At 42.3% G+C, this 25,145-nt stretch overlaps 1 protein-coding gene across 1 annotated transcript in view; it reads right to left on the bottom strand.

Moving 5' to 3' along the window:
• Positions 1–25,145, bottom strand: part of Sec24d (SEC24 homolog D, COPII coat complex component) — a 95,540-nt gene that overhangs the window by 21,281 nt on the left and 49,114 nt on the right. The window contains exons 9-13 of the mRNA XM_055628128.1: positions 15,283–15,421; positions 12,716–12,831; positions 5,953–6,077; positions 1,170–1,361; positions 516–609 (exon numbers count right to left, since the gene is read on the bottom strand). Of these exons, the coding sequence (XP_055484103.1) occupies positions 516–609; positions 1,170–1,361; positions 5,953–6,077; positions 12,716–12,831; positions 15,283–15,421 (666 nt within the window). The remainder of the gene's footprint in view (positions 1–515; positions 610–1,169; positions 1,362–5,952; positions 6,078–12,715; positions 12,832–15,282; positions 15,422–25,145) is intronic.

Genomic DNA, 25,145 nt, shown 5'->3' with positions numbered 1-25,145 from the left:
CTGGGAATAAGGGCTTCTAGATCACACTGACTTCTTCAGTCCTATGAAGGCACAATGTCATTTGAGCTCAACCTCCCCAAGGACACAAGGATGACCTCTCCTCTACTTATGACAGTCAGTGAGGCCATGAGCATCAGTCACCCTTTGACACAAACTGTCCCCAGACCTTGCCCTTGCGTGTTTGGAAACCCCAAGGAAGAAGAGGACAGTATGGGAATTTTTCTCCTCATATCCTACAGTTCCGATTCGACTGAACTAAATTTAAAAACAGACCGGTAAGAAGTTCATCTAAAAGCCAAAGAGAGGACATAAGCTGAAATCCTGACAACACCAGCTGTTGTGATGCTAACATCCCTGAGATATAAACACCTGGAGTGCTCCGGTCACTTCCTCCTGACAACTGGGCAAGCTTAGGAAGCCTAATAACATAGGGCTTTCAGGCAAAATGTATTTGCATACATGAAACTTCTTTCATACATGAAATCTACTCTCAAATAGAGGTGGCCATGCCTCACCTTAAGTGCTTCCATGCCAGCCTGGATGACAGGAGCAAAGACTGTCTCGCTTTCATTGGAGTCAGCAAACATTTCTGGAATCTGGTCCAATAAACTGAGAAAAACAAAATGGGGAAAGGGTTTGACTACTCAGCAAGTCTGTCATAAACTTCAGAAAATATATCAGGGATGTTTCAAGCTTGAACACATACGGCATTTACTTGGGGAACAGCATCTCTGGGTAACTGATTAAAGACATTCCTTAGGAAAGGATATTTTAGCGCGGGCTAGCACCCAAACTTATACTCTTTGAATGGAACATTTACTAAATTACCCTCTTTGTAGATTCTTTTTTGATTCATTATATTACCTATTTATACTACCCAGAGCTCTTTAAAGAATACTCTCTCTTAATATGTACACACACAAGAATTACATCCATTTCAGTCCCATTCCATCAAGGAGCAAGAATTCAAAGGGTTGAGAGTGAATATTTCTAAAATGGTCTACACCAGCAAGAGGTAAAGCTAACAAAAATAACAATACTTGTATAATCTAAGCCCTAAAAACCTCTTCCAGTGACAAAGCCAAACAATATTTGTAGTTGAACTGAAACACAATGCGTCTTAAAACACACATCCCATTGCATTTAATTAGAAGACATGTGACATTTACTTGTGGATCACAGATTGAGATTCTTCATAGTTGACAAGGAACCCATCCAACAAAGGAACAAAGACCTCTCCAACATCGGTCACCACCATCATCTGAGGTTGGGCCAAATTACTCTTCACATTAAAGAAGTGGAGAACTTTGTTGTATGTGATGAAACCAACTCGAATTGCAGATGTCTCCTCATGCTCCTCCCTAAGAGAAAAAAAAAAAAAAAAACCAACAAAACTTGACTTTAGGTAGGGGCTCTCAAGAACACAGAACTTGCTTGAAGGTGATGAGATTGCCATAGAGTCAGGATTTAAAGAGTGTTTTGCCTTCTTCCATTTTCTGCCTGCGAAATGAGGCTTCTCCCTAAATTCAACATCTATGTCTCCTATAGAACATATGAAAGGCATATTTAAAGTCCTGGCTTTAATTTCTCTTGATCTTAGAAAGCAATAGTGAATTGTGGCAGGAAGGGATACAGATTGCTTCAAAAATAAGCAGGTTGACAAGGGAAAACATTCTCAAAATTCTAGGTCAAGGATTAGATATTATGAAAACATTTGCTCATATTTGCTTATGTATTTTCTTTTCTTGTCTTTATTTATTTTTGATCTTTTCAAGATGGGGTTTCACTCTGTAGCTCTGGCTGTCCTGGAACTCACTATGTAGACCAGGCTAGCCCTGAACTCAAGAGATCCACCTGCTCTGCCTCCCAAGTGCTGGGATTAAAGACATGTGCCACTATGCCCAGCTTATTTTCAATTCATAGGAAATTAGACATTTTTAGAATTTCCATGAACAACCTGGGTTTATTGCATTCATATAAATAAAATGCTCTCAGAAGTCACTGAAAGGCCAGAACCAATGAGGCATCTGAAATAAAGGGAGAGAAGGGAAACACACTACTGTGACAGGATAGTTTGTATCAGGAAAGGACCTTTGGCTCCTGCATGACACTTTTACTGCACCTCCTACAAAATTTTGTGTGACGATAGTAAGATTTTAACAGCACATCATGGAAACATATAATAGCAAGTACATTTACACTTAAGTTTGCTTGTGATGATCATGACAAGAAAATGAGGTCTCCAGGTCTTTTCTCTTAGGAATTCCAAAGAAGGTGTTAATGTTCCCAAAAGTATAAAAGAATGAAGGCAGTCTCTGGTGCCTGATGCCCTGGTGCCCACAGTTCTATCTGAGGCGGCGAATCAGGCGCGCAGGCAGGCAGGGCTCCATGCAGGCGCCTGATTCCCTAGCTGTGGGGTTTTCTTCCAACAGGGAAACTCAGTCTGTTATCCTGGGGCGCACAGTTCTGTCCGGGAAAGTGAGAGGTGCACTCAGCAAGTCTCTGGGCCAGAGGCTGATTGCTCTGCTCTGGACCTATAGAATGTGCACCTAGGTTGAGTTGGCGCCTGGGGGCGCTGCTATGGTCTGGAGGCTGGGTGCCTCACTCTGGACCAGAAGCTGTGTGTCCCTGTCTGGGATGGTGGCTGCAGGCACTGCTCTGGTCCAGACGCTGTGGGTGCAGCCCTCTTGAAGGACCAGGGATTCCCACAGTTTTGACAGTCTAGCTAGGGATAACTGGTTGATCCTTGGCACAGTATCTGAGGGCTGCTGTAATGGCTCTCTGGCTTTTGTAGGTCTGAGGATGCAGCTATGTGTCCCAGTGCCCTAGGGGAACTCAATAATGGCGGCAGAGCACAGCATCTTGAGATCAGAGGGATCACTGACATAGATCTAAATTAACATTTTTAAAAAGCATCTAATCAGAACATCCCCATCATTTATCACTTATCATCATAAAAAATGCTTTTTACGAAACAAACACAAGACTCTCGAAAAACGTCTTCAATGTTATAACTGTCCCAAATTTCCCTCAACATTATATAAACATATGAATTATAGCACATGAAGAAGAAAGAGTCTGCCTTTCCTCAATAGTTCTGCGTAATTCTGTGAGGAGCACAAATGATTCTGTACAAGTCTATGGGTACACGAAAATATCTGTGATTAACTGGCCTTACTCTTCTGCTTTTCAGCGTCACTCCTGTTAGTATTTAGGCACCTGCTTGTGGGTTGCCTAGCAACTTATGATGTCATCATTTGCTCCTTAAAGGGACCAACCCACCACATGATCTCTCTCTTGCTCTCTCTTGGCCTCTCTTGCCTTCTCGCCCTCTCCCCTTTCTCTTCTCTCTTGCCCCCCATCATGTCTCCCTCTCTCCTTTTCTCTTCATCTCCATCTAATAAACCTCTTTCATGTAAAATTTGTTGTGTGCCTCATCATCATTACTTAATTTGTCCCAACAACTCCTACCAGCTGCAGCCAGACTGTTTAACAGTACGAATATGGCTGAGTAATACTACAAACATTAATAAGCAGATAAACCACAAAATTCCAAAGCCGTGAATTGCTAACATCTCTAAACAGCTGTATTCTTCCGCACTACTTGTGTATATTTATGTGTGTAGGTATGGGTGAAGGCCAGCAGACAAGACTGGGTGTCATCAGGACACCATCTACTTCCTTTGAGACAAAGTCTCTCATTGGCCAGGAGCTCACCAATTATGCTATATCAGCAGCCAGTTAAAGGGCCTGGCATTCTTACATAGATTCTGGAAATTAAACTTGGGCTCTTGTGCTTGAAATAAAATAAAATGAAGGCAAGGGCTTACCAGCTGCGAGCCATCGTACCAGCCCCATTTACAGTATTTTAGTTCCTCAGCATTGAAAACAGACCAAAAGTCAAAATAACCCAATGATTTAATATGAGTAACAGATGATTTTAAAGTTTTCTTTCATTGTTTCAAAGAAGTCAGAAGATCTAGAAACTTTACAAGTCCAGATATAAATTTAAACAGAAAAGAAAGTGGCTTCTGTTTTCAGAAGACTCGAACATTCTAGAACAAGAAGCACATGCAGACTGCTTTACAGAGGCCATGTGAAAAAAACATGCCACCTGCTTTAGGACAAAAAGAGAATTCAAATCGATGGGGCAGTGTTATAATAATAAAATAAAGCTACATGTTTACAGAGACCAAAAGAAATTTCAAACAGAAAGCAAACAGGTTTATTAAAAAAAAAAAAAAAAAAAAAAATGAAGACACTTGGCTTGAAAAGCTGTCGTTCTGAGAGATTTGAATACAGCCAGAATGCGTGACTTCAGATCTTAGATCAACATGCTGCAAATGTCCTGTCACTACCCCTGGTAAGGAACAAGCGGTTTGTGGGGTGACTGCTAGTGAGGGCAGGTTAGCCTGACTCAGCGACAGACAGTGAAAGGACAGTCCATTTTTATGAACTGGAGTCATGGTTCTCTTTCTTACAAACTAAATACAAAATTCAGATTTAAACCTTAAACCTCCCATGGGAGAGTTCCACGACGAAACACATACCATCTAGAAAAAAATTCCGTCTCAAGTGTCTGAAAATGATGTGTAAGAGAGTTGTCTCATGGCACTGGGGCTTTTGCCACCTGCAGCTGCCTCCAGTTCACATTTCACCTCAGGCCAGTCCGAAGCCACCTCAGGGTCTTTCAAACATCCTTGCTGCTTTCCAAACCATCTCAACAATATTATGAGTTCAGCTTAACAGATACAAACAGAGCTGCTCCTGGGAGGTCCAGAGCCCACTTGTCCACGTTTCCCATAGACAGAGCCATCAGTTTTAGTGGAAAGACTACAAGTGTGTTTGCATTCAAAGGCCCAGAAGCACCAGTAGCACCCTCCCTACCCAAACACCCCTGTCTAGAACAGATGTTGCTCGCCATGAGCTTGACAAGACAGAGAGGCAGTGGAAGGTTTGGGGATACAGCATGGCCCCGCATCCCTGCCCTCTATGCATGGCTTCTGGGCAGGAAGCTCACATCCCTTACTCCCCTGTCTCCATGCTGGGATTAGCTTTTCAGCCTCAAAGAGCTAGCTTGTGCACAGAGACAACTACAACCTAGCCGTGATGTTAGAGAAAAATGAAAGGATGGTATGAGCTACTTCCTGCAACTTTTTCAAATCTCTCTTTAAGGGTTTTATTTAGAAAAAAAAAAAAAAAAAGCATCTTCCAATGCGCCCCTGTCACACCTTGCACAGTAAGCCTTGTTAATTGTTTCTTTTTCTGCCAAATTTAATGCAGGCTATGCATATATACAATTATATTTTATGGCTACAATCTTCACTGATTTTATTTCCTTCTTTTGTGCTAAAGCAGATGGCATGCCAGCTAGCCCTTTAAAAGCAGCATGCAGAGGCGAACTCATCACAGCAGGGTAGATTCACCTGCTTAGCTGGCAGGTGTGTGAAGATCTCCTGCCTCTCCTCCCAAGTGCTGCCTGCTGCAGTAACAGAGCCAGGCTCACCTCACACAGCTAAGCCAGAACACAAGAGAGGCAGCAGGGAGCTTGGTCACATCACAAGGGCAGAAGGGAATTTGGCTAAAAACATTCCATCCCTCCATGTAACAACTGCTCAGTTTCCTGGGAGCCTTTGGACTCTGCCGCTATCAGCAACCACCAGCTTTTGTGGAGCAGCCTTCCAAAGTGTTTTCCACATACTCACCGTGGGGATTCTCCTGTAACTTACAAAGCCTTTTGAGATGTTTCATGTATCTGTAGCATCGCTTTTCTCTCTGTATTTTCTTTCCTTTATACAAACATCCACTCTGACATTTTAAGTATTCAGAAGAATGGTGTAGTTTGATTTATAACTAACCCCAATGTTCTCATTAGCAAGCGATATTAACCAGCCTATCTGCACCAACTCAGTGGCAGTACAATTCCTAGAAGGACAGCATCTGCGCCCTTACTTGGGTAGTCTCTGCAGCACGGTCTTCAGTTCCTCACATATGAGCTTGACGAGTCCACTCTTTATGTTACTGTATGAAACATCAATCATGAAGATAAAGGCTGGTGGGCTGGGAGGTTTATTCTTCTGCAGGAAAGCAAACACATCACAGAAGCACATGCACAGTAAGTATATTCCATAATCAAATGCAAACAAACTCTTGAGGACTTTCAGATGCTTCATTCAATACTTGAACTATAACCTCTGTGGATCAAATAACCTTCCCGGAAACTCAGTTCCCTGATGTTATAAAAAAATGAAGCTGCTTATTTTCCAAGTTATGACATGAACTTTTTTATTACAGTAAGCAGAGATTTTGTATCTCCAGAGACTCCCCTACCATGACTGGAGGTCAAGGACTGAGCCAGCCTCGATGTAACAAGCACCCTTACAGGAGGAAATGTGCTTGCGGTCCTGAGAAGAAATGCTAAAAAGGAGCATAAGTAAAAAATAAACATTTTTTGAAACTATTACAAAGCTTCATCAACTGGGATACCACAATTTTTTCAGGCCTCTTATGAGTTCCTCTGCTTGTATGTGTGTGTGTGTGTGTGTGTGTGTGTGTGTGTGTGTGTGTGTGTGTGTGTGTTTTCTTTTTGAGGCAAGGTCTTACTGGGTAGCCCAGGCTAGCCTCAAACACATTGTCAATCCTCTTGCCTAAAGCCTCCTCACTGTTGAGATTACAGGAATACACTACCATGCTCAACGACAGATATGAAAATGTCTATGAAGATTTAATGGCATTCCTTAAAAATGTACATTATAAAATATTTTCAAAACTCACTTCATATTTGTGGCAGAGAAAAATGGCCCCTTTTCTATGTCTTTACAACAGTCAATGTAACATAAAGCAGCTGTTATGAAAATGGCTCTCACTGTTCCCCAATCTGGCTGGTGTCCAAATAGCTCACAAGGAAGCGATCCTTCAACTGGGATTTATAAAATGTTTAGAAAAGAAAGCCACAGGCAAATATCATCAGTGACCTCCACTAGAGAATAAAGACTCAAGACAAACAGTTTTTCATCTTATGATAAAGCATAAAAATGTTATAAAATTAAAATACAGTTCAATTATTATATAATTAAATGATAACATTATAAATGATCTCATTGATTCAGCCCATATCTACTACAAGGTTAGACATAATACTCTTCTAATAAAACACTCAGTTTCAAATAAGAGCTTATGTCACTCTTCTAATCCAGAATCGAGAACAGCCACGGTATGAGGGAGCACTGCTGGTGTCCACATGAATATTTGTTTCCATGTCTCACCTCCTCTATCCCATAATATAGAGGGTTATCAGATGAAAATGCCACCCGTGCTCATTAATTAAAGCAGCACCTCTTTGTGAAAATCCCAACTGTGTCTTACTATTCTTCTACTCTCTCATTCACTCACTGTAAGTCACTCTTCACTGACCCCTTCTATAACTCCAGCTATCTTGTCTCTTCAGGAACTGTTCACTCATGAAGACTTGTTTTCAACATGGGTGAAGTTAATCCATAGTTCCTCCAAACCACATTGCCTTCCGGTTTCTACCAGTGACAGCACTACAGACAATGCAAAGGCTTCAAACCTGAAACTGGATTTGACTGCTCTATTTTCCTCAGCCATTTGTTTCTCTTCAGAAAACATGTTTCTACTGGCCACTTGGTGTGAACCCAGGGCCCCCTAGATCTTTTCCACAGACCCTCTAAACCTTGCCTTCCAGCAGTCTCCATTCCTTTGTGTCAACCATCAGCCTGAGAAACACTCTCCACCTAAGACCCACACACCAGGCTGAGGCACAGGCAAGCAATTTCTGCTATCCTTCCTGTCTTTCATTCTGGTCCTTTGGACTTACTCTGAGCCTTGCTGCAGCTTGCCTACAGGAATCCTTCCTTCTACCCAACCTCCACTGCCTGAAAATTCTTCCTCTTAGTGCAGCTCCAGGGTCCCCTAGCTCTTTTCCTGCTCCCTGTCTCTGCCTCTCCTTCTAGAACATCTTCATTCCTCCGTGTCACACACTGAGCAGCAGAAACATTCTCTACCAGGAAGCCCACAGCCACCACACCTGCCTAGAATCCAGAGTGGGCAATAGCAACCAATGAACTGAACATCCACCCAGCAAAATTAAGACCCAATATCTACGGCAAGAAACAACTCACACATCATAATTCCAGATGCCTGGATCCCAGCACAAAAACACAAACATGAACAACCAAGACAATACACCTCCTCTGGAGGCCAGCAACTCTACTACAATAGGCCTTGACAAAAGCAGTTCAGCTGAGGCATATGAGAGGGACTTCAAAATGGCAGTTACAAAATGGCAGAACTGTATTAAGGGGTTGCAGTATTAGGAAGGTTGAGAACCACTACGCTGGAGAAAACCCAAATTGAGATAATACTGGAAATGAAGCATTTAGAAAGTCAAGCAAGGACCCCAGAGGTAAGCCTCACCAACAGAGTACAAGAAGTGGAAGAAAGAATCTCAGGTGTTGAGGACAAGGTGAAAGAAATGAATACTTCAGGCAAAGGAATCAACCCTAAGATTTCACCTTACACCCATCAGAATGGCCAAGATGAAAAATTCAAGTGACAACACATGCTGGAGAGGCTGTGGAGAAAGGGGACCCCTCCTCCACTGCTGGTGGGAATGTAAACTTGTACAACCACTCTGGAAATCAATCTGGCGCTTTCTCAGACAACTAGGAATAGCGCTTCCTCAAGATCCAGCCATATCACTCCTAGGCATATATCCAAAAGAGGCTCAAGTACACAAAAAGGACATTTGCTCAACCATATTTGTAGCTGCTTTATTTGTAATAGCCAGAAGCTGGAAACAGCCCAGATGCTCCTCAACTGAAGAATGGATGCAGAAATTGTGGTACATGTATACAATGGAGTATTACTCAGCAATGAAAAATAAGGAAATCATGAAATTTGCAGGTAAATGGTGGGACCTGGAAAGGATCATCCTGAGTGAGTTGTCCCAGAAGCAAAAAGACACACACGGTATATACTCACTCATATAAACATACAACATAGGATAAACCCACTAAAATCTGTGCATCTAAACAAACTAAGCAAAAGAGAGGACCCTAACTAATACGCTCAATCCCCATCCTGAAAGGCAAAGAGGATGGACATCAGAAGAAGAAGAAAACAGGAAACAACCTAGGAACCTGCTACAGAGGGCCTCTGAAAGCCAGAAGAAGAAAACAGGAAACAACCTAGGAACCTGCCACAGAGGGCATCTGAAAACCTCTGCCCTGCAGACTATCAAAACAGATGCTGAGCCTGATGGCCAACTGGCGGACAGAGTGAATGGAATTTTATGTAAGAAGTGGGAAATAGCAAAAGCTGGAGAGGACAGGGTCTCCACAAGGAGAGCAACAGAACAAGAAAATTTGAACACAGGGAACTTCCCAAAGACTCATACTCCAACCAAGGACTATTCATGGAGATAACCAAGAACCCCTGCACAGATGTAGCCCATGGCAGTTTAGTGTCCAAGTGGCTTACATAGTGATGGGAAGAGGGACTGCCTCTGACATAAACTAATTGGCCTGCTCGTTGATCACCTCCCCTTGAGGGGGGAGCAGCCTTACCAGGCCACAGAAGAAGACAATGCAGCCATTCCTGATATGATCTGATAGACTAAGATCAGAAGGAAGGAGAGGAGGACCTCCCCTATCAGTGGATGTGGGGAGGAGCATACATGAAGAAAGGGGAGGTAGGATGGGATCGGGAGGGGAGGAGGGAGGGGCTTATGGGGGGATACAAAATGAATAAAGTGTAAATAATAATAATAATAATAATAATAATAATAATAATAATAATAATACAGGTAGAAAACATCCAGGAAAACTGGGACACTATGAAAGCATCAAATCCAAAACTAATAGGTAGAGGAAGGAGAAGAAACCCAGTAATATGATATAGACTAGCAGATGGGATTTTTTAAAAATTACTTTTGCTGCATCCAACAAATGTACTTTACCAACAAGGAAGATATCACCTCAGGATAAAAGGATGCAAAAAGATATTCCAAGAAAATAGATCTAGGAAGCTAACAAGTGTAGCTATTTCAACATGTGACAAAATAGACTTCATAACAAAACCAACCAGAATAAAGAGGAGAGTACAGTTCTAAACATTCATGCCTTAAGAGTGAATGGTGGTGGTGGTGGTGGTGGTGGTGTGTGTGCCTCCCCTTCTTTAACTATCCCCAGTCCTATTAAAGTAACATACGTTCTCCCATGGCCTGTCAATCCAGACCCTCCACAACATTTCCTTTACAATGTGTATAAAAGCCTAAAAGCTCAAAGACACAGTGGTAACCCCAGTAGGAAATGAAAGGGCAGATTTGTCTCCAAATACTTTCTCAACTTAATTCTCATTCCCCAGTATGCATTCTTTCAATTTAAATGGCTACCATTTCTTGCAGAGTCAAAGGTCCTCAGACCCGAGCCAGGGCGGTGATGGTAAATGTGTTTTATTTGACACAGTGTTTTAAAAATACTCAAAAAAATACTTGTGTTCGTGTCAGTCATCAGCAATGTTTTCAGAGCTCCCGGTGTGGGGGGGGGGACCTGAATCATCTTTATGTACGTCTGTGTCCCACTTCTGGTCACTTTACAGTTTCTCTTTCCACCTCAGTTCTCTGCTCATGGCTTATTTTTTAATTTTTCTGTTTTTTTTTTTTTTTTTTCTAGGCAAGATTTCACTATACAGCTCTACCTGTCCTAATTGACCAGGTTGGCCTCAAACGACAGAGATCCGCCTGCCTCTGCTTCCTGGTGCTGGGTGTAAAGGCTTGTGCCACAATAACGGGCTATCTGCTCACTGTTTAATTTGCTCACGTCACTTCCCTCTAAGCACCTTCCTGACCACACTGTCTTTCAGCACTCTGGACACTCTTCCTTCACGGTACGTACTATACTTAGGTTCATATTTTAATTCTACATGCTTCTTTATCAGGCATAGTCTTTGAACTTGTTTATCATAGTGCTGGTTTGGGGTAATTCTTACAGTGCAAAAGCAAACTGGATAAAAAAGTATAAAAAAAAGAAACATGTCAAAACGAATTAAAATTAACAATAGCAACAACAACAACAACAAAAAACAAACCTACATTTTTATTCAGAAAGACAAGCTGATCGTAGATTTGTTTTTTTTGGGGAAACTCCATGCTGATTTTTTAAAACACGTGCCTGTGCACTTGGTGATATACCAGCAGGAGGTAGGGCTCTGGCCCCGCAGGCAGTTTGAGTGTGGCGCCATAACTTTCTGTACATATGATCTGCAGCTTAGCTCTCTCCCACCGTCCTCATACAATGTGGCACACAACACAGGGGCTCACCATGAGGGCTACATAAAATAACACGTATGTGAAAAGTATCTAGCAGAGACATGCCCGGTGTTCACCAAGTGCTCAGGTCAACCCTGGGATTAACTAAAACGAACAGAGGAGAATGTGACCCTGTAATTCTCTTTTCAGTGTATACGGCATTAAAATATACGTACCAAGCAAGTAAACTCCTTTCCGCCATCCAAACCCTAAGTGAACTCATTATTCCATTTCATTTACAGCTTAGGCTATGATTAAACTTGAAAACAGTGTGCATTTACCATACACTCTACTTAGATAAAAGGGAGACAAAGCTGAAGCTCCAAAGGTTACAATTATTCAGCTTCTTGTTTTCGAGAGTTCCCACTTACTATACTACCATAGAACAGAATTTGAAGCTACTTTTGTTCCCAGGCATAGGTCTGACCCTCGCGTATGTTTCTATTGAAAAAAAGTGTAACGTCAATAATTAGCCTTTCTGGCAGATTCCTGAAGCCTCAGCACACTGTGGGATTCACACTCCAGCTTCGAAGTTCAGCGAGTGAACGCTCCATCGCGACTTACAGTGGCTTTATCACGTGTAATTAGAACAACAAATGCTTATTTTGTGTGTTGATTCTTAGGACAAAGAAACTATTGAAATGTAAATTGCACTTCAAGACATGTTTCTTGCCTGACATAACACATTTGTATCGAAATTGTTTTATATTTCACCAAATAAGTTTTAAAAAAATCCACAACATTTCAAACAAATAAAGCATTGGGTTTTTCTTTCTAAGTAAATTAGTTTTTTTTTTTTTTTTAAAGAAAGAATCCAAAGAAGCTTATGAGTGGTAATCAAATGAGTCTCACAATTACACACTAAAGTAGGAAGCCAGCAGATCTCCAAAAATACTGGGTACGTTTCTGCCTTAGTAGAGAAGTCATAAACAAACCCAAAGAGGCAGAGACCTGGATGGAATTATTGCATTAAGAAGCAGTATACTATTTAGCCCAGCATTTGGGATTTGTGGGATCAGGTCATCTTCAGCTACAGAACAAGGTCCAGGCCTAAAACTAAGTGAGACTCCTCTCAGAAACCAAATCAAAACAAACAAACAAACCAGGATAGTCTCTCTCTCTCACACTCACCCTTCTTCCCCCTCACCTCTCTCTCACACACAGAAAGAATTGTTTCCTATTTCTACACCACATTTCTAAGCTTGATTACTCCAGGGGACAGGTCAGCAACAGCATTAAGCTAATAACTCAAGTCAGATCTGTGTCTGAGGTATTTCTCCAGGCCTGGGAGATGCTCTGTCTGTGAACGTCATGTCGTTACATATGGAAGTTGTTCACTGGAGCTCGACATCAGCATAGGAACATTTAAGTCCTGGCAACACTCACTCTGCAGTAATCCAAAGTAGCAACATATTCATAGGATCCCAGCGACAGCTCTGGCTTCTCATAGTGGTCCACTCTCCTTCCAATGTGGTCCAGATGTTGGAAATAGAATGGAGGAACTAAGGAAAACAAACCAGGGCAGAAAGTCCTTTGTTTTCATAAGCAGACAACCCAACACATTCTCAAAATTTATTATAAAGGAAAAGAGGACAAGAAAGACAAGTTGTTCTCAGTATCTGTTATTTTGAGAGCATGTCTTAGAAATATGTGAAAAATATGAGTTTTCTCCTTTTTTTAAACTCACTGACTTTTTGACTCTTGTATATGTTGTAAATCGTTATAATTTTGCCTTTGAGTTATGTTTATAATAGTTTACCATATACAAAGTTTGATTTTTTTAATAGTCAAATCACTCCACCTGGAACACTGTCTATGGGACTATGTAACTTTATATATAATTTTCATAGTATTGACTGCTTTATTATTGGTTCTAACTAAAATGTATTGCTACATTTCAGTATGTGAAATATTTTATACATTTAGAAAAACATAGACCACAATATTCACATTCATGTAAGGAGAATGATAGCTTTTGGGCACATAAAGGTTATTGATAGCAAAGAACATTTGTCATTTTGGAAATCCTAGAAAAAAAGGTGCTGCTGCTTTTAAGTTAACACATCCAAATATTTGCCTTTACTTAATCACCTCTTTTAAAAAAAGTTTTAGACTTTTATCTGAATTTTCATATACCTGACAGGGACCAATGTTGATTATTTGGATTATACTATAAATAAAATCTTTGTTACCCCTTAATTAAGAAATGTTTTCAGCCCCAGGCTTTCACATGATAATAAGCTCGCATCTGGCCCCACTGGTGCAGAAGAATACTGTATTAGGGAAAGACTGCACTTGGAACATCTCAGTTGAAGTCTAATTTGATTCAAATGTCTCAGAAGGTTACTTCTAGCAAAGTTCTGGAAGTCACCCAAAGACAGAGCAAGACTTATGACTCACACACTGAACACTTGGACAAATAAGGCCTGCCTGGTGTGCCTGCGCAAAAGTGCTCCTGTTGCCTGGAGATGGCCAGGGAAGGCTGTGAAACTTCTGTTCACAGTATGTGGGAAAGTCACCGATGCTTCTGTTTTAAGTATTTTGCTAAGAGAAGCATCTCCCTTGGTAAGAGCCACAAAAACAGGACCTCTTGGGCTGAAACCAACACTCTTTAAGTCTTTAAGTTCAGCTGTGGACATGCAAATTATAGCAGGACTATTTTTTTTAAAGTTGGACTTTTCAAAAAACCTTAAGGGAAGTTTGAGTATTCTATGTTCTCACCATATTACGGCTACCTCCTTTAGAAGTGAGCTCTGTGAAGTTTATATTCACATATCTGACCCTGAACTTGGCAAACTCAACATCTTGAACTCCTACAGAAGAGGAGGACAGTTTCTCTCGGTGAAGTAAATACACCAGGGGGGACGTGAGGGTGACTTGGTAAAATGTACGCGCCATAAGGATTTCTGAGTAATCTGGCTTATAGTGTGTGGAATGGTGGTTTTTATATAGCATACTGTATAATTCACCCACACTAACACATCTATACATATGTGATTTTTTCAAATTAATTTCACATGCTTATTAACACTGAATATTATTTGTCACCTATCATCAACCTAAATTCATGCCACACCCTAAATTTATGCTCAGCTATATGGTCTTTTTCTCTCCTGGTCTCTCTCTCTCTGTGTGTGTGCATAACTGCACAAGGGAGGCCAAAAGTCAGCCTCAGCTGCTGTTCCTCAGGAACCGTCCACTTTGTTACTTGAGACAGGGTCTCTGGGACTTGGAGCTCCACCATTTGGCTAGGCTGGCCAGCCAGCGAGCCATAGCAATTCTCCTGTTTCCACCTCTCTGACCCCAGTGGGTACAAACATGCATCACCATGCTTTGCTTATTCTACATAAGGGTGCTGAGGACCAGACTCAGGCCCGCATGCTTATGGGACACCCTCATGCTTGTGTGAAAATCGCTTTATCTATGAGCTCTCTCCATTGCGCCCTTCCACATGCTGTCTGACGTCAACAACAGTGGATCTGGCTAGGATGAAACAAAAAATACATAGAATCATAAAAATGTTCCTCCCTCCCTAAAATTCAACATTTCTACCAGAAGGTGAAAGCCCTTGAAGATAGCTGAGCTTTTCCTAAACATCAATGAGCCTCTATTCAAGAACAACCCCAAGACTGACAAAAGAGAAGTCTCTAAGACTTAGCTTCTAAAAGAAGTAAAATCTCACATGGCATTCACATGGGGCGCTGTAGAAGGAGACACAGCTACACCACGACACCCTACAGTTTTATGCAAGGCGACAGCCCAACTTCCACGTGGGGCCCCTGCCCTACATACAGATTAACAGGCATCTAGTTCCATTAGTAATGGCTTCCGTTTAGGGACATTCCAAGTAGCACCACCCACAGGAAAAGTCTGTCACTCCTAAGCTAAGGAGTGTCGTACATGGTAGTTTTAAACAAAAAGCTTTGACAAGTCCGCGCGATGGCACCACTCACCGTCATTCACACAGCTGCAGAACCCGCACTGATAGCGCCTCCCGCCTTCGATGAACTGCATGAACGGGCACATGTAGGCTTTGCACCTATTACACCTCACTGGTCCGCTCTCCCCGTGGTCTACCAGGTATAACGGGGTCTAGGAAAAGGGAAAAACTTAGTGAACCGGGCGCCCAGGGATTCCAGGTGCGATCAAAATCCTCCAGTGGAACTGATTTAAGAAACTCTTAACTGAGCATCTGCCAGGACAGTGAAGACCCTTCCCTGACCCTTCACCGGTGTATTCGAGGGTTAGGGCACAGTGCACCACATTCAAACATTCAAAGACTTGCTTAAATTCATGTATCACTTCCAAGCCTACCTCACCCGTAAGCATATGTCAATACCTGCACGTTGATGTCAGTACACGTGTGCATGATTACCTGTATGTGCGTGAAGGAGAACATATAAACTATGATAGTGTAAGCACCTCATTAAGCTTGTGGTGAAATGTCCCTGGGGTTCATAGCACACATCCTGCTCCACTGTCCACCTTCCAAACGAAATAATGAGATGGTTATCTTAAGGGTCTACTGTGCATGGCAGCATGCTGTTCATGCAGTGTTCTCAAAGTATACAAGTAAAACTATTTGGCCTGGAGAGAGGGCTCAGAGGTCAAGAACACTTGCTCTTACAGAGGACTCAGGTTCAATTCCTAGTACCACAATGATTATTCCAGGGAATCCGATGCCCTCTTCTGACCTCCAATGGGCACCAAGCACACTCATGGTACACGTACATGCATGTAGACAAAAATACTCACAGGTAAAAGAAAATGAATACATTTAATAAAGAAATGTTGAAAACTTTAAACTATTTGAAAGATATGCAAGAATAGCCACTTATTTAGGGCTGGGGGCTGATGATGCCTTTTTGTTACTTTATTAAATGACAAAGATTCAGAGTAGCCACAGGGTAGCTGGCCATGCTTGACAGAACTGGAAAAAAAATACTGGATTTAAATGCATCTTTCTCATCAGCATAATGTAGAAAGCCAGACTGAAAGTGAAGAGTTTCAGCACTAGGACACTGCTTGTCTGTTAATGCTTCCAGGCTCTGCAATAAAACCACAAAAAACCCTTCTTGATTTTATAAACCTGTCTAAAGAGAACATTTTCAGAAATGCCTGAGAACTGTGGAGTGTTTGTGTCTACTAAAACTTTCAATGATAAAAGTTTTAAATGAAGAAGACTATTTTTATGGTGGCCTGAAGAGCAGGGGCTTATCGTGTGGGGGTGAGGATCATCAGGTGTGGTAAGGAACATCAGGTAGAGGTGAGGACCATCAGGTGTGATGAGGACCATCAGGTGTGGTGAAGATCATCAGGTAGGGGTGAGGGTCATCAGGTGGGGGTGAAGATCATGAGGGAACCATCACCAACCACATGTAAACATTCCATTTTCTCCTAAAGGCTTAGAAAACCCAGTCCTGATGTTTGCCTTTGACAGATGTTCAAAGTGAAAGCTGACCCACTTCGGAGTTTTCAGAAATGAGCTGTGAGTTCTCAGAAGAGTGGGGGAAGAGGCAAGGGGAGGTGGGGGAGTTGTTGAGGCAAGGATTAACATGTGCATGTAGAGACATGCTCTTGGCACAGATGGCTGGAGAAAGGTAGCTACTATTGTTTCTATCCAGAACAACTTTATATCTCTAAAAAGCACTTAGCACATGCAAAACTGTCTTTAATGGAAGGGTTAGAGCTGGATAGTATAAAATATACTTGGGATTCTGAAGGCAAACTTCTTACTTATTGCAAAATGTTCTCATAAAAATGATCTGGAGGAGAGAAAGATATGCCTTCTAAGGGACTATAATGTGGTTATGAACTAGCTGTTAAAATTTGAGAGGCATTTTAAAGCATCTAGGAATTTGCTCTACACCCACACATAGATGTTCATAGTTATGTCTGTATATAAGCTTTTGTTTGAAAGACATAAACTGGCCAGAGTTTGCTCTTTTTAGCTAGTAGCAATAATAATAATGATGATGATGATGATGATGATGATGATGATGATGATGATGATGATGATGATGATGATGATTCAGGAACCAGAGTAAACAGGAAGATGCAGATACCAAACAAAAAAGATGGCAGCAAAAGGCACTGTTCAGGGTACCTCTTCTGGGTGCTGCTGTCTACCTCTGATACCAGACTAGAGGATGCTTTCTGAAGCTAAATAAGGAGGAATTCTGCAATTTGCCTTCACTGTGGTCTGATTCTACTTTTTTTTTTTTTTAAATCCTTTTGTTTTCAAAGTCTTCAAAGACTATACTTTAGATGCAAATGTGACAATTATTTGCCAGACAAGCCAGTGGGAAGGTAACTGGCCTTTCCTTTCAGTATTACAATTTGCTCAAAGGCAGACCCTGCCTCAAACGTCTGGGAGCCAGCACCAACCCCCACGTAAGCATCCAGTCCTGGCAGATGCAAACTCACAGAACTAAGCATGGATGTCTAGCAATCAACTGCAGTCAAGGCAGAACTGTATCTTGGCTATTACGAATTCTCACATTTCCCTGTGTTCGCTCCTTTGGAAAGTGGACGGTGATAAGAAAGAAAGGTCTTCAGACAACCAGGGTGGCAGTAAAGAATGTTAAAAGCTTTTTAACTGTTTATGTTTTATTTGGGGGTGACAGGGGAAGGGTTTTAAATGGCAGTGTCTTGTTTAACCTCTCAGACCGTGTTGAAAACCATCAAGATTTAGTCTCTCTCCCTGTGTCCACTTATCTGATGCATAAGCTCAGAAAGAGTTAAGCTGCCTTTTCCTCTATGTTTAATTTTAATGGAAATATATATAATTTAAGTGAAATTCCTTCTTTTTCCAGAAGCGGCTAAGCTGCTCACTTTCCTCACCAAAGGCTTTCTTACACACCTGCCCAGCAATGTCTTCTAAGTGTGCTTTCACCTTAACTTCTCATACACCTCTGCTCACTCTTCCAGCTCCCTGTTCTTTCCTGATCATTCTTAGCTCTGTTGCCGTGGTGTATGAGTTTAGCAACACATAAGTGACAGAGACACTGGAAAAGGGCAGGCACAAAGATGAACGTGAATCTTCTGTTTTTCGATTATCACGGGTGTGGCAGATGGTATACTGATACTGCTTTTCATTAAAAGATTTTAATTAAACAAGATGTATCTTTCTGTCTATGTAAAATTACCATTCAGAGTTATCTAACAGGGTCCTATGGACTATGCAAACATCACAGCCCACTACCAAGTCTATGTGTTCCTCTCCACAACCTAATGGTTAGATCCTGTTCTTAAAGAAACCAGTATCAAACATGTAGAAAGCAAACTGGTGCCTTGCTGGAATTTTCACTCCTCCTGACTGGAGTTCATAGATGGTACTCTCTGAATGCCATCTGCAGAGAAAAGTAATCATTAATATTACCCAGCGACAAATCCTATGACCTACAACAGCGACCGCCTGACAAGACACACTGCTGCAATAGTGGCACAAATGTTATGGAAGTAACTAACCACTTTTGGATTGGGCCTTAAGCCCAATCCATGGCGTAGAACCCATACCCAAAACTGCTGATGTGTCCAGGAACCTGAGGGTCCAGAGGAAAACCTACTGTTTGTTATAAAGGTACATAGCAATGAAATGACTCCTAATAACGTACCACTATACCCACAGATCAGAGAAGCTTCTTCAAGCAATAGACGGAGTTGTTACCCAGAGACGCACAACTGGACAATGTGAAAAGAGTAAGGAGGCTTTGGAACACTCGGCTATCACCACCCGAACGTAGCATCTCCATCAACCCCTTCCTTCAAGACTCAGGGATCGATGTAGAAGAGGAGGTGGAAAGATTTCGAGAGCCAAAGGCGGTAGACAATCCCAAGGAAATAGCTCTGTTGTTGGTGTAATGTTTTTTTTGTTCAGATACAACAAGACTGATGCACGTATGAAACTCACAGAGAGTGTGACAGCACACCCAAAATCTGCACAGGTTCAAGACAGGCAAAATCAGAGCACTGAGAAGGGGAAGGGAACGTAAAACCTTCTGAGTATTCCTGTTTTCATTATCAGCTAGTTTTCATTCTTTCAGGCTGCTGTGATAGTCTTGGGTTCTGAGTCACTGCCTGCCCGAGTGGGGCTTATCATCAGCCAGACAGTAGAGAAGCAAGCACACACGTGCAGGAACTATAAAGTTATTTTTATAAAATATATCCAGCAGGTGGCACTGTGAGACTAAAACTGGAAACAGTTCTCCGCGGGTCATGTCCAAGATACTGGTTACAACCATTTGTTTAACTTCAGTAACATGTAGCCAAACTTACGGCCACTAGTACATCATAAAATTAATAAATGTAAAGTTTTTTAAAATTATCTAACAGTTTAACACTATTCTAGAACATATTAATAGAAGACAGTTTAACAGACACATTTCATAGAAATTAAAGCAATGACCAAATTTACTAGGGTAATGGCAAAAACTTATTTTAAATGCTGCTAATATTTTGCCAACTTCTCCTTGACTCTACATAGGAAAAAAGGGATACTCTTGGGACTGACAGACGGCTGCCAGCACAAGAGGCAACGAGAAGGTAGCCTAAAAGAAAAGGGCACCAGGAAGCCCACACTCCCACAGCAGCACCCACCGCCTGCTCTATACCCTGGCAATCAAGGGACACAGTAACAGCAGAGGAGATGGAGCCCAGTGCTGAGTCATGGCTCTGGGCAGCAATGTGATGGAGAGGAGCTGCATCCACAGCCAAGAGAAAAGCCCAGTAACGATGCTCATGCCTGTATGAGGCGCAGCGACCACGCCTACGATTAGTCACATCCCAGCTACTGGCATCCAGGACACTGGGGGTGAGTGCTTGCCCGTCTCTTCTTAGCTCTTGCATTTGCCTCACTAGACACTTTCTTTACTTTAAAAATCTGAGACCATTTCTCCCTTACAATTACAACGTCTCCTATGTCTCCTGTCTCCAACCCTTCCTCAAATCCCCCTTCATTCTCTTGCAAATTCATGGTCTCTTTCACTTTGATTAAGATATATGTTTATGAATACAAACAGATATATATATGTATATAGGTGTAGACATGTATGTACAGACATACACATATCTATACATATGCATACACATAACTATACCGCTATAAACCACTGAGACCATTTAATTTTGTTTGCATGCATAAAATTTCACGGTTGATCACTTGGTATTGGGTAACCATGTTGGAGGCTCGTCTCTGGTAGAGAATAATTCTCTCTTAGAAATGAGAGGGAAACAACATTCTCAATGTTGATGGAACAATATGGCTGCCTAAACAAGACTCGAACAATGGCAACAAGAGACAAGCTAACAGAAGGGGGGATCTGCACGAGCCCCACCCCTCACACAGTATTTTTTAGCACCAGAGTTCGTGTGAACATGGTCCCTCTCTCTCTCTCTCTCTCTCTCTCTCTCTCTCTCTCTCACACACACACACACACACACACACACGCATGAGTTCTCTCAACCCACACCCCTCCCCAGCTTTAGTCACCTTCCCTCTTTTTCCGCATTTCTCCCCTTTGTCAGTATTTATTTCTTTGGACGAGATTGGCACGATCTTGTTTGAGAAGGGTGCGCAAACGTGAGAATAGATATTGCTAGTCTCCATCCCAGAAAACGGGCAGTACACTCTCTGGCTCTTGTGCAGCTCAATGCAGCCCTGCTGCATCTTTGCATCCACTTAGCCTGGCAACGCTAGTTTCAGGTTTTTCATCCTCCCACTGGATCACTGGTTTGCGAGTGATGTCAGCAATCCCTGCCACTGTGGGGCGGGGGCGATTTCAGCACTGCCTGGCATCATCTTTTAAATTTTTCAAATGGACTCATATTCTGACTGGTCACAAATCCAGACCACAGACTGTGCTCAGGGACTTCAACCTGTGCCAGTATCTTGAGAAACAATCTCAGAGTCCGAGTTCCTGGCTCAAGATCTCCGGCTCCGATATCACGGAGCACATGGTCACATGACCTGAAACTAAAAGGCCTCTCTCTGGGGACTGCTATGCAACAACTTCCACATTGGCCTTGGGGTTCTCCCGCCAGGAGCCACTGAAGATCGGAGTTCTGGGTGATGCTCTCCCCAGAGCTGAGCTTGGGGGTGATAGCAAGTAGTGCTTCGGATGCAAGGACCTTCATGAAGAGGGGACAGCCCATCAGGTTAGCCTCAAGCGCCAGAGGCTATTCCAAACTCTGTCTCTCAGGCCCTGCCTGTGGCAACCTCTGAAAGCACAGTGCCTTGCCTTCCTGAAGAATACTGTTTTCTGCGTGATAGTAAGCATCACACCATGTATCTTCCATGCGCAACTCAAAGATCACATTTATATTTTTAAGAATCTTTGTGGCTGTCTTTACTTCATTTCATATTTCCAGACCAGAAAATTCTTTTTTATAAATTTGAGTGATTTCACAATTTTTCTAGAAACATGCAGCCCTCCGTGTGGCACAGTGAAATAGAAGAAATAGAATAAGAAAACAGATGGTTCCAGAGAAGAAGAGCCCCCCCACACAGAGAGAGAGAGAGAGAGTTGGTCAGTGTGGAGAGACAAGAAGGCAAAGCACCACAAAGGAAATGGTCATGCCAAGCCTAGTTCCAGCCACTTAGACCTCTGGCAGTGAGGGAAGCATGTATCTCATCCAAAAGGTAAAACAAACAAACAACAGCAAAACAAAAACAAAACAAACAAAAACCAAAAACAAAACAGGCAGTCCTACCCACTACAAAATCCCGTAGCTCTCACGTCCTCAAACTCAGTTGTAGGTCTTGCTGGGACAATTAGAGAACACCTCAGCAATGGAGAAGCATTATCCAGCTCAGAGAGCTGTGGCACGGTGCCATTTTGAAAGACAACCCCTTGCTTAAAATTGAGCCCTGTGGCCCTGAGAAAAGAGAAGAGTCACAAGAGCCTGAATTCAACAGCCACAGGCAGGATTCAAGCCCTTCAGGATGCTGTAGAAAGCAAGGACCAGACGCTAACCAGCTAAACAGTGTAGGCAGCAGGAGGCTTGGCCCAGGCAGTGAAGCCAATGGGGAAATGGAATCCTACCCCAGTGCCTGGGGGAAGACCTCATCAACTGGGAATAAGTCTCAAGTCTGATAATCCTGAGCTTCAGGCCTGTAGATAGAGCCTGTAACTTGGAGTGGAGATGTCTGCCGCAGAGTCTGAGAACTCAAAGCAGATTATTTAATGTCCAGTGCATCCTTCCAGCAGGGGGATAATGGTGGGCTTTCAACGCATGGAAACAGGTCAGCCTCACTGCTATGTGAGCCTAAGCATGCTAAATTAATCCCCAGACCAGCACCAGTAACCACACTGTGCGACTCCTCTTCAGAATGTCCACATCTGCTTTAAAGTAAACACGGCAGAGACGCTCCTGTGCCACCCTCAAATGTCAGGTGGGCTTTCTGGTGGGAAGATCAGAGTAAGTCTATGAAAGTAGCTGCCTTCGGGAAGTCAGTTGCTGTACCTTCAAAGGGAAAAGTAAATGTCAGCACACAAGCTGGAGGGATAGCTCGGTGGTTAAGAATCTGCCGCGCAGTTCTTACACAGGATCTGAGTTTGGTTCCCAGCACCCACATCCTGCAGCGTAGGTACCATAACCTGAACTCCATCTCCAGGAATCCAATTCTTCTGGATTCTGTAGGCATTGTATCCATGTGCACAAATCCATATACAGACATACACATATGCACATAATTAAAATAAATAAACAATCTTAAAAATGAGTATCAGCACAGCTGGAAGCAGTGTCAAGTCTCCTGAATGGCAGCCCTGTATGGGACTGCACTATAAAAGATAATATTCCTCAGACCAAAAGTGGTCTGCTTGGACTGGTTCAGGCTGACAGCTGAATCATGCACTTGCAAAGATCTGCAATGTTCTTGCTAGAGTGGATGATAGACACTTCTCGGTAAGTTCTGCACAAGGAATTCAGTGAGCAAGAACTCTGGTCTGCTTCTCGTTAACAGTTCTCTAGAAGAGAACTGTATCCTAGAGCTCAAATACAGGCCACTTGCAGAAGATATGCTCAATTGCTACAATACACAATGCTCCAGGAACACCAAAAGCTTATCTTAGACGTAAACCCTTTTGAATCAAGTATGTTTCTTCCCAAATAGGATACATGATATTGTTAGTGACCTCTTCCTCAAACAGAAGTTGAAAGGATTGAAACAGTAATTCCAAGACTGGCCTGCCTTTGCATTTGTGAGAATCACAGGTCAGGGGATGCTTTTCCTTCATTTCTCTCACTTCTCCAAGTCATGAAAACACCTCCGAACAACCTTCACCTGTGTAGGGTCTTATGTGACAGTCTGGCCTAGCTGAGCACCCCTTCAGTTTAAGCTAAGGCCGGATCTGAGCCACGTCCCTACTCTGCTCTGATTTTTCTTCCTCCACAGTGTTACATAATCTGACAGGGTCGTACCTCTCTGCTTTATAACTCAGGCTCTTCCAGGCAAAAACCCTGTTTACTCTTCACTAAAATAACCCTATTTTGAAAGAAGATGTTAATCAATCAACTATCCTTCACAAAGTGGACACTGCTTATAAACTACCAATCAAAAGACAATGTTTATTATATGGATCATGATATTTATGGTCATTAAAGTATTGTTATAATGGAAGACGTGGTTGTATAACTATGAAATTTATTTTATAAAGTGGCATAACTCAAATCAAATCTCCATCTGTCTTTTCACAATTACATCTACAGAAAATAATAAATTTATTTGAGACTTTTTTCTCAAACTGCATTCAGAGTGGGGAAAAATAAAGGGCTCCAAGATGCACGCAGTTCAACCTGTTATCAGTGTAAACACTGGCAATTAACCATCTCTGGTAGTCATCCAGAGGGACTGGCAGTTCCCTCCCTGTGAACCAGCAAAGTATCTGTTGAGAGGTGATTTGACTTGGGCATCTAGCCAAGAGCCAGTTGGAAGACAAAAATGAAAATAAGATTTTTAAAAGCAATATATATAATATAAAGGTGTGGGACCAATTTGAAGGCATCTAGAGAACAGTATGTTTATATTGTCCTATAAATCAGTACAGCCTGTACTGATGCACAACAATTCTTGAGCACAGATATCAATAGTGAAAGTCTAGGAGGTTATTTGACCTTTGAACTTTACAGTATTTCCACAATGTAGGAAGCACTGTGTAATGATAATATTTAAATAGTACCTAAGATCAAAATGTTCTTTTAGGCCCTGAGAATGTAATAGGGAGAGAAACCAGACACGGTCTCTTGTAGAAGCAGTTAGAAGGATGTTCATCACATATACAAACACAAATTCACAAACTCATAGATGCATGTGTGACAGCAGATACCGAGGGGAATGGGGGTGAACACAGACTGACAAACTGAGGGCTGCATGGCGTGATGGGAGGTGCAGAGAATGGGGAAGTGGGATTGGAAAGTTCTCCTGGGGAGGTAACTAACCTGAAATCTAAAACATGAATAGGGTGGCAGGCAAGACGACTCAGAGGTAAGAGTACTTACCCACCAAGCCTGAGGCCCTTTGTTCAATCCCTGTAACACACGGAAACAAAGAACCACCTTATATATATGGGCAACACCAATTGAACTTTTTTTTGTTGGTTTGTCTTGCTTTGGGGAGGTCAGAAGGATGAAGGGGGGGACCTAGGAGGACTGGGATGTGAATGGGATCAGGGTGCATTCTGTGAAATTTCCAAATAATCAATAAAAACATCAAGATATGAAAAAAAAACCAGCATAGCAAATGGAGAAGAGGAAGAAAGAAGGAAGAAGAAGAGGAGGAGGAGGAGGAGGAGGAGGAGGAGGAGGAGGAGGAGGA

This window comes from Psammomys obesus, unplaced genomic scaffold (assembly GCF_907164565.1).
Source record: "Psammomys obesus unplaced genomic scaffold, mPsaObe1.curated_primary_1811, whole genome shotgun sequence".
Classification (NCBI taxonomy): Eukaryota; Metazoa; Chordata; class Mammalia; order Rodentia; family Muridae; genus Psammomys; species Psammomys obesus.
Note: the sequence above shows the minus strand (reverse complement) of the source record. Positions and strands in the feature narration are given on the sequence as shown.